General features: G+C 44.6%; 1 protein-coding gene across 1 annotated transcript; it reads right to left on the bottom strand.

The window, feature by feature from the left end:
- Nucleotides 1–1,531: 1,531 nt before the first annotated feature.
- On the bottom strand, nucleotides 1,532–2,856 carry LOC134413945 (zinc finger protein 852-like). The gene is made up of 2 exons (XM_063147962.1): nucleotides 2,707–2,856; nucleotides 1,532–2,522 (listed from the first exon to the last, which is right to left on the bottom strand). The coding sequence occupies exons 1-2, from the start codon at nucleotides 2,816–2,818 to the stop codon at nucleotides 2,014–2,016; spliced, it is 621 nt and encodes a 206-aa protein (XP_063004032.1). The 5' UTR covers nucleotides 2,819–2,856; the 3' UTR covers nucleotides 1,532–2,013.
- Between the last annotated feature and the right edge of the window lie 7,907 nt (nucleotides 2,857–10,763).

Raw genomic sequence — 10,763 nt, 5'->3', positions numbered from 1 at the left:
TCCCTGTCTCTCCCGAGCTGACGTCACTCTCTCTCCCTTGTTCCATCTCCGAAGTGTCCTCCCCTCGGTCTGTCCCTGATTCTGTCTCCTCCTCCTCTGACGCTGTGTCCATTCCTCCCACCGGTGTGTACAGCCCGCCTCCTGCCGGCCCCCGGGTCCGCTCCACGATTCGGGCCGACCTCCGCACCGGGTCTGACGTCACAACCGCGCGCCTCCTGCGTCTCTCTACGGTGGCCCTTTGGGGCTGTGCAGTTTCCCCCAATTCGCCGCCCGTGCCTACCACCCCCGTGCTGGTTTGTGACATCCCCCCCGGGATTTTGCGAGTTTTGCCCGCCGCGCGCGTCTCTGCTACCCTACCGGCCGGGGCGGCCGCCACCCTCGGCGCTGCGCTGACAAAAGCCGCACCGGAACTCGTATCTCCCATTATCTCTTCACTCGCGTCCCCCGCCTGCACCACCGCAGCCTAGCCGCCCTGCTCTGCCACCGCGCCGCTGTGCCCACCGCGAGTAAGCGCCCCCCTGATCCCTTCTCTCCCCCCTGCATCCCCCCTTCCGATCCTGACTCCCCTGTACTCTCCGGGGTTTCAGGACGCTTTAGGAGTTTCCTGGGGTTTCTGGGTTTTGGGACCGGGGGCTTTGATACTGTTTCCTGCTCTCTTTCCTTGAGAGCCCTTTCCCCCTGGCTTCTTGAGGCCAGAGCTAATTTTTTCCCGGAACTTTGCTCCCCCCCCCCTCCTTCTGAGGGTCCCGCAACTTTTCGTTGCTCTTCCAGTCTTTTCAACTGCACCGAAATGCCTTCTAGCATGATTCTAGCTGGCAAGAGCAGCTTTAACGCTGTCTCATCTTTTTCCGTTGCTAAAAGATATAAATGTCTATTAATTTCCTGCCAAAACCCCCTTCGAATAACAGGCATGTTTCTGCAAGTGGATAATTGAGCCTCACCCACAAAAATAACTGTTTTAATTCCTTCTTTGGGATCCCTTTCGTGTATGATTCAGCCCCGCCTTGTAAGGCGGAGAAAATTTCCCGCTGTTCCTGGGAGAGTGCGCCCCCCATGTTCTTATTTTTGGCCTTCTCAACGAATCTGTCGTCAGAGCTGTCCGGAGGCTCCCGGTCTCTGTCCAGCAGGACACGAGAGAAGGAATCAGAGGTGCCTTTCTGCTTCCGGTCCGGGCTGCTCTGCTACGAACTTTCTTCGGCAGAAGCTGAGAGATGTAATTGTCAGTGACTGCTGTTTTTTGCAGACTCTTCTGGCCGTTTTTTTTTTTTTTCTTTTTTCTTCAGGCTTCTCTCCTCAGGAGTTATCAGTGCTCTCCTGGGAACTCGTCCTAGATCGGAGCTGCCCTCTTGGCTCTTCAGCTCTTCAGGGCTGATCCCTCCCTGAAAGGGTTGGTGGGGAGTAGCCCACGCAGCGAACGCCACTTGTCGGTTTCTGGGCTGTTTAGGTGACCTGGAAAGGCCCGGGGTGGCCTTGGACAGCCCGCGATTCAAAGGACGAGACGAGGCTTCAGATCTTTTCTCAGTCTCGGTGTTTATTAATTGTTTATCTAAAAGATTTTCTCTTGGCCCGACAGAGGTCTGCACAGCAGCCAGCCATGAGCACACTGAGAGCCCCCGGGGCGGTCACCTATCTTTATACTCAAAATTACGTATACAATATTTATCATTTTTCCCCAATACCTTTTACCCTTATTAACCAGTGCACTTTTAGTAATAACCAATCCCAAAGTGCCAACATCACCACAGAAGATGGAGGCCAAGAAGAAGAAGAAGAAGAAGAACAGGACATGCCCCAATTCCTCCATCTTACTTCTTTAGAGCCCCCTGTACAGAAATCTTAAACCCTGTGTTTCACTCTAACTAACTTATCCCTTCACCATTCACCCCAGTGAAATCCTCCTATCCTCATACAGGTGTCGTCTCCTGTGCAGGATCAAAGTCCAGCCACCAGACACTTCTGGCAACATTCCAGGACTCCCGAGCCCCCCAAGGGTGGTCTCGGTCACTCTGCACCTCAGTCCTGAGGTGCTGAGATCCCACAGAGTTTCAGGCTGGAGCTCCTCCTGAAGCCTTTCCCACATTCTCCACATTGATAGGACCGTTCATTGGTGTGGATCCTCTGGTGGATGATCAGGTGGGAGCTGAACCTGAAGCTCTTCCCACATTCCCCACACTCATGGGGCCGTTCCCTGGTATGCATCCTCTGGTGGATGATCAGGTGGTAGCTCGTGGGGAAACTCTTCCCACATTCCAAGTACTGGTGGGGCTTCTTGCCATCATCAAGCTGCTCATAGACCACCACCTCAGAGCTCTGGCCAGAGCTCCGCCTGCCTTCCTGGCACAGACTGGGTCTTTCCTCCTCAGAGCATCCTGGGCTGGGTTTGCAGCCCCTCCTCCTGTGGGATCTCCAGGGCTTTTCCTCCCCATTGCACTCCTGTGCCCTGTAGCCACTCAAAGTGGCCTCTGCCACGATGTTCTGCCATGGGGATTTGCCCTCCCTGGTCTCCATCCTCAGCTCCTGCTCTGGGGGAGGAAGGACAAGGAGAGGATGAGATTTGTATCTGTGCCACAGGGAAGGGGAAGGAGATCCCCCCAGTGCATCCCTGGCTGGACAGCATCAGCAGCATCAGTCCTGCAGCCAGGGGCCGTGCTGGGCTGGGAGATGGAGCAGAAGAGAGGGGGAAAGGGGCAGCAACTTCCTCCTCACCTGCCTGGGTGTCCTGGGGCATCTTCGGCTTCCTCGCAGCCTTCTTCTCTATCCAGATAAGGTTTGGGAATGGGAAATCCTGGTTTGCGGAAAAAACAAGATGTGAGTGCATTGCCTTCGAAGGTCCCACTGATCAAGTCCATCTCTAGAAGTCACCGGGTGGCCAGAAATATCTCCAAAATCAAGGAGTCCAAAAACCTCTCCCAGGAGTTCCCTGTTTCCAGTGTCCTCACTTTGGGGTTATGTGGTCCCTATTCTCAGAGCTGCTGGGGGGCCCATGGGTCCTGGGAATTCCTCCTCTCCTGGGTCCTGATTACACAGCCCAAGGGTCTTTTGTGGATGCCAGGGATAATGGGCAAATTTATGATGCTCATATCCCCATTTGTCTGAAATAAGCTTTGCACCTTTAAGGCTGGTTCTGAGAACAAAGATGGAGGAAGAAGAAGCATGGAGTTTGTTTTCAGAACCTCTCTCACTCCTCCACATTCCGGCTCCTCTGTTGTCTGTGGACGGACAGACAGCGGGACAGAGCCCTCCTTTGCTTTTAGTTAGTTTTAGCTAGCAGAGGAAGAGAAGTTCCCTGGACTGTGGTTTTTGGTTTTCCTTTTCTTTGGACTTGTCTAAACCTGCTCTGCACTGAACACCCAGAAGAGCACCAGGTGCTCACACCTGTGCCCCACCGGGGGGGGCTGGGCAATGGCATTTCCAGCACCAGAGAGACTCATAAGAGACTGATAAGAGACTGATAAGTGACTCATAAGAGACTGAGCAAGCCAAGCTACAGCCCACGGAGAGACTTTGTGAGTTTGTCATCTCTTTTGGAGCAGCAAGCAGTTTTATTGTTTAATACTGTTAATTTTTGGGGTTGGTGAGTGCTTTGCCTGTTAAATAAACAGTTTTTTCCACTTCTCTCAAAGGAAATACTTTTGCAGAATCAGTTGGAGGAGGGGCCACTTGACTTTGGTCTTCTACAGGAAACACCTTTAGAGGTTTTTCTCCCAAAACTGCCCTAAACCAGGACATTGGCTTTGAAGGTCCCACTGGCCAAGTCCATCTCTAGAAGTCACTGGGTGTCTGGTGGCCAGAAATGCCTTCAAAAACCAGGAATTCCAAAAACACTCTTCTAGGAGTTGCCCATTTCCAGTGTCCTGACTTTGAGGTTATGTGGGTCCCTCTTCTCAGAGCTCTGCTCTGGGGGGTCCTGGGCATTCCCCCTCTCCCAGGTCCTGCTCAGGCATGCTGAGGGGGTTTTGGAGGTCTCAGAGCTCATCCTCCCCTGATTCTGTGGAAATTGTTTTTGTGATTCATGTCAATTGGCAATGGAATCAGCAAATCCTTCTATCCGCTGTGTCCAAAAGAGACACAAAGAAAAGTTCTGAAACTTTATGACCAAATAGTCAAATAAAGCATCAAAATCAAAGAAGTATAGTAGAGCAAAAGAGATGAGGTAGCAAGATGACTGATGCTTAGAATAAAATAGAGGAAGTTGGGGTAAAGCTAAGAGATATTGCAAAAAAGCAATTAAAATCTTATGTATAATAAAAAACTTGATGCACTTGACAAAATCGTGTAGCAGACATCAGTCTAAGACCTCCCTCCAGACAACCACAACAAGGATAGAAATCAATGACCACCTGGAAAGATTATGAAATTGGTGCTCCCAGCTTATTGATATTTGCTAATTTGGACTAACCAAGCACATTGGAAAATGCTTTGTAGGCTTAAAAACAGTATGTATACTTTACCAAACTGTGTGTGCTGTGAGGGGAGCAGTGACTCTCTGGCCACCCAGCGCTGCTTGCTTGCTTTAAAATAAAAGGAATAGAAGTAAAATTTGGATTGGCTATTGAAATTTTACATCAGGTGTTCCAGGGTCCCCTTTCTCCAGCATCCCTCCACTCCAGGCACTCAGCGCTTCCCCTGCTCCCCTTTGCACTCCTAAGAGATCCAAAAATATCCCCTCATCAAATGAATTAAAAACACCTCTCTCAGCGACACCGAAACATATTTGGGACTCAACTCCTGTGAAAAAAGCCAATCACTTGTTTTTAAAATTTTAAAAGTTTAATAGTAATAAAATTATTATAAAAATAGTAATACAACTTGAGTAATAATAATTTGGACAATTTGAATTAGGACAATACGAGACAACAAACAGAAAGAGTTATGGACGTCCGGATACCTTTTTCTGGGCAGCACAAACCCAGAAAAGGACCCCCGCTAACAAAGGATTAACCCTTAAAAACAATAGCGCGTTGCATATTCATACACCTCATACATGATGCATAAATTCCATTCAAACACAGGATTCTGTCTGATCACCATCAACTTTCTCCTTCTAATCCTAACAGCCCCTTCGAGGCAGGATTCTGGCTGGTCAGTGTCAGCTTCTTCCTTCTAATCCTAACAGTGCCTTAGAGGCAGGAAGAAGTTCATTTCTTCTGGTAAGAGAGCAATAAATTCTTTTCTCTGAAAGATTTAGGTGTCCTGTGGCTGCTATCTGGTGCGAGTGCCTCATTCATTTCTTTAAAAAAACCCCACTAACATAATTCTTATTTTAACTAAAAGAGTTACCTTTTAATTACAAGACTACATTTATTATTAAAATGTTAATACAGCACTATTAATCAATACATCAAAATACATATGGTAAATGTGAAAAATACATGCATTTTATGATTGGCTTTTCGCAAATATTAAAATGAATATTATATGTGTTGTGTTAGAAAGTAATGCTGTATTAATTCTCTTAAGTACCATGTTAAATATAGTTTTAGGTTATAAAAATTGTTAAAATAGAAACAATGCTATGTCGGATACTTTTTTAAAGAAAGGACTTGCAGCAAGATAGCAGCCACAGGACACCTAAATTTTTCCGAGAAAGAGAATTTTTTGCTCTCTTATCAGAAGAAACGAACTTCTTCCTGCCTCGAAGGGGCTGTTAGGATTAGAAGGAAGAAGTTGACCATGACCAGACAGAATCCTGTGTTTGAAAGGAATTTATGCATCATCTATGAGGTGTATGATTATGCAACGGGCTATTGTTTTTAAGGGTTATTCCTCTGTTAGCGGGGTCCTTTTTCGGGCTCATGCTGCCCAGAAAAAGGTACCCGGACATCCGTAACTCTTTGTATTTCTTGTCTTGTATTGTCCTAATTGAAATTGTCTAAATTATTATTACTCTAAATGTCTTACTATTTTAAGAACCATTTTATTACTTATAAACTTTTAAAATTTTAAAAACAAGTGATTGGCGTTTTTCGCACACCATAAGCACACGTACCTTTGGTTAAAACAATGCTTGCTTATTTCGAATACAATACCTGCTTGTAAGCCTTAAAACACAATGCAGAGCTCCATTCTTAAGCTTTAACCTTCCTAATATCTTGCTAGATAAACTTTCTGAAGCTTAGAGAGCTATTCAGACAAGCATTAATACACAGGCCAATGTTCTATTTGCCTTTGCTTTTTCTACAGTTTAAATAATTTTTCTGCTGACCAATCTCATGGCTGCTGCTTTAGCTCCAATCACAGTTCTGCTGTCTCTTGCAGCTTTCCCAAACCCTTCTGATTTTATGGATTCCCACAGTAAATATCTGCATAGAGCCATATAATATACACTTTTCACAACTCCGGAATCGGCAAGGTCCAAACCCCAGCAAAATCCCCCTCTCCCCCCACAAAAACCCTCCCGGAGCTGCCGCTTCCCCTCGGCGCTCACCTGCGGGACGCAGGGCAATGCGATGCTCCCGGGCCCAGCTGAGCTGCGGGCTCGCCGTGGAACCTCGCAATGCTCCTTCCCCGGCTGCTGCTCCTCCTCGGGCTGCTCCCTCCGTGCTGCTCCTGTTCCTGCTCCTCCCCTTCCCCTCTCTCTCCCCTTCCTCCCGCTCCAAGGCCAGATCCCCCTTTCGCACCCCCTCTGCCCCACGGCCGCAGCAGCGCCGGCTCTGGGGTGTTGGGGGAGATGAAACAGGAAAGCCTTACAAATATGATTGTCTGGCAAAAGATTTTGAGAATATGGAAACTATAAGCGAGATTGAAATGAAAGCAAGCTTTGAGATCCCTTAGTTACTGAACAACGGGAAAACAACGATGTGGCCGCTGAAAGTAATCCCCTTTTGATGGAACAATTCCTTCTGCTTGCAGGCAGGTCCCAGGGTCAGAGCAGCCCCTACTGAAGGGGTCCAAAGAGGAGTTTTTAGGGTTTAAAATGTAGCACAGGATGGTAATGTAGTGATTCTTATAGGCGGTATGGAAACGCTATAGGATTTGTATATTGTACTAGATTGGTTAAGTGAGAATCAGAATATTCAACACAGAAGAAGATTTATTGTATTGTAACGGGAACTTCGCTCTCTTAGCTCTTACCTCTCTTACTCTTGCTCTTACCTCTTGTCTCTTAGCTCTTGCCTTTGATGCTCTTACCCCTTTTACTCTCTTATGCTTTTACTCTCTTACCCTGTCATCCTCTCTACCCCTCTCTTCTCTTGGGCCTGCTCTGAGCTGTGGCTGCAGCTCCAAGCAGGGCCCTGCACCCAGGCCCTTTGCAATAAACCCCAAATCCCAGCAGGGCCCTGCACCCAGGCCCTTTGCAATAAACCCCAAATCCCAGCAGGGCCCTGCACACAGGCCCTTTGCAATAAACCCCAAGTTCCATGACCTGGCTGCAGTGATCTCTCATCTCCGTCTGTCCTGACCGTGCCACCCCTATCAATCCTACACTGGGGCAGGGGGAGAAACCCTCAGAGCCCCCAGTGATGGGCAGGGGGCTCAGGGCTCGGGGATTAAGATGTACTTGTAGTTTTCTTCGTATGTCTAGGCTCTGAAGCAGGGTTTGTCATTGTTGTGAAACCAAGATTTGTCAGCACCCAGGACATCCCTCTGGCTGTCCGGAGCAGCCAAGACCCGTGCCAGGGGGCTCAGAGACCCTGGCACAGAGCCCAAAATGCCCCTGTGGTTTTGATTATGACCCATGGAGCAAATTACCAATCTGGTATAAAGATCAGCAAGCCACAACACTTTAGGTAGCATATCAGTGAAGTTATTATGGGATGGAAAAGTAGATTTTAGGGTTTTTGGTATGGGGGTTCAGGAGGCAAGATGGAGGGAACTGGGTGTGTCCAGCTTTCTCCTTCTTCTTGGCCTCCATCTTCTGCTGTGATGTTGGCACTTACAGATTGGTTTAGAGTAGAAGCTCACTGTCTAACATAGGTGATAGGTAAGTAATTGTAAACATTGTATATGTAGTTTTTAGTATAAAGACATAACACTGCCCCGGGGGAGGCAGAGTGCCTGGAACTGTCCTGCTGGAGGGACCTCGGCAAAGCAGGAGAATATTTTTTATAGATAAGATAAAATAAACAACCTTGAGACTGAGAAATGAAGAGCCCTGACTCCTTCTTCAAGCACCAGGCTGGGAAAAGAGACTTTGGAACTTTTCTCAGGGTCACTCTGACCAGCCAGAGATCCTGACAAAGATTAATCAAGGATTAATACTGAAATAGATGTTCTAATCTATCCTTGCACTTCTGCTGGTCCCTAGGAAGGCTGGTGGGTGATTTCTGTCTGTGTTCAAATATTTAAAGCAACAACAAATAGTCCCATACTTGATATTTCAGATGAACAATTTAATGGCATCCTAACATTGTTTACACAATCTTATAACATGCATATTTTACTCCTTGTGAAGCTGAAATGTTTTTAAATACAAAAAATTCTACTGAAATTTTAGAAGTTTTGAAACCATTTTAACATACAGAAAACAAAACAGTCTGAAAAGACAGGTTTAACAGCCATTAAAATGCAGGAAAAAGCAAGAGGACTTCAGGTAAAAGAATATTCATTTAACAGCTACATTTCTTCCTCTAAGTATTTATGTGTTAAGAAAAACAGAGCAAATTTAAAAGAACAGAAGTTCTTTAAAACCAAAATTTCTAATACCAGAAACAGCTTTGAAACAACTTTCTATGTAGTTCTGTTTATTTCAAAATTTAAAATTGGCCAATTTTTGTTACAACATTTTGAAGTATTTAACACACTGAGTATGACAGAAAAATGCAACAAAGCACTAACTCTGAGAGAAAAACAACCCTGCAAGCAATGCCAGGGCAGAAAAGCAGGTTCTCTGTTTGTCTGAAAAAAAACAAATCTTTAACATGTTTCACTCTTTTAGAGTGAACATCCCAGTGACTGTGCTTGTCTTTTGAAATACCAGGGCTCACATGTGGACACACCATGGCACAGCTGGCAGCAGCTGGGAAAGAAGAAATCTCTGGCAGAGATCACATCCCCCAGGCAGAGACTTGCAGAAAAAACCCCAACAAAGATTTTACATTGAATGCTGCCCTGCAGGTTCTGTAAGATATTTTCATGACACATGACATACATTTTCTTCTCTTTCATCCAGTGTACTTTTCATCTCTTCACCTGTCTTTGCCATTTTCTCCTTCAAAGACTCCAGTTCATTTCTAAGTGCCAAATTAACAAGCATTAGTAAATATTTACTTAATGTCTTTAACTTTTTTTCAGTACTTCTAACAAACCCATATTTTATTTTCTTAAAAGAGCTGCTAATGTTGATGGGAACTTCATAAGCTGATCAATGAAAATGTTCTTAAAATGCAGCCACATGCCCAGTAAGTCAATATGTGAACTGTCCATACTTCTTTTAAGTAGGAAAAGATGTTCCAGGAACCCAAGGAAGATACATCCTGACCTGGACTATTGCAATGCAGCTGTGAAACATGGGAGCTGCCTGTCTATTGAACTGGAGATACAGAGAGTAACTCTGATCCAGTTTTGCCTTGTTACATTTAATCCATAACCTTCAGCTTCCATTTGAATTTCCTTCACACCTGAGATGTCTAATGCAAAACAAGACAGCTCCTACTATGGAATACAAAATGATGGCAAACATTGTTCCTGCAGAAACTGGTATTTCTAATCTGAGAAAATTTCTACTTGGCCAACAGCAATTCTGAATAGTTTCTGTTTAGCTGTGTAATCTAGAAAAACATTAATCAAAAAATCCCAGAAAGCAGCATTTGAACACAACTATTTGAGTCTACTTCCTTTAACAATATAAGTTATTAATATTTGTTTTTGCTTGCCTTAGCTGGCCATTTGCCTCTTCTAGGATTTCAACTAACTGCTTTGTGTTTTCTTCTTTTTTCTTACTATCCTAAATAAAGACCCATGTGTCAGCAAAGAAATAAAATTCAAAGTGACTTCTTAAACAATTCAAACACATCCAGAGCACATTGACCTGCCTTGTTCAGAAGTGTAAATACTCTTCCTTTCCAACTCAAACAAAAAAACAACTCAGGTACTCTACAGACCCAAATCATGTTGCAGCTCATCGTCTAATTTGTAAAACTGAGTCATTTGTCAAATTGAGTATTGTCCTTTGAAGAAAGCTGGAAGTTTACAACTTGCCTCTTGTTGTTCTTGCAGCTTCTGGAGTTCTGCAGCCACACCATTTTTCTGTTGTGCTGTTTGTTCTTTCTCTAGTGAAAGCTTACTGAGATACACTGTTAGTTGTTCATTCTTTAACCTAATTTCAAACAAATGGCCAAGAGGAATAAGAAGATGCATTTTGAAATTTCCTTTTAAATTAAACATACCCATTATCAAGTGTTATTCCATGCTGAAAGAAGTCCAGGCCTTTATCTACAAATGTAAGCTTTGCAGCAGAGTCAGAGAGATGTAAAAAGGTGACAGAAGAAGGAAAGAGAATCAGAGTCAACTTTTATATAAATATAATGGTTAGTGAAGGTGATGTAGTTCAAAGCAAGATTAAGAATGAATTCAGAAACTTTCTCTTCTTGTTAAATAAGTCAGAGAGATATGGAACTACTACATATGCCATAGAATACATACAAATAGAGAAAGTGGAATTTAGAAATGTAAGTATATAATTAATGTCACATATATGGTTCAAAACTTTCATTAGAAAACAATCATAGTTCATTTCACTGTGGATTAAAGCAACTTCTATATTACACCAAAACTAATTCAATATTATATTTTCAAAATGGTCATACCCCTCTTTTTCAAGA

Source organism: Melospiza melodia, unplaced genomic scaffold, assembly GCF_035770615.1.
Source record: "Melospiza melodia melodia isolate bMelMel2 unplaced genomic scaffold, bMelMel2.pri scaffold_62, whole genome shotgun sequence".
NCBI lineage: Eukaryota > Metazoa > Chordata > Aves > Passeriformes > Passerellidae > Melospiza > Melospiza melodia.
This window is presented reverse-complemented; position numbering and strand designations above follow the sequence as displayed.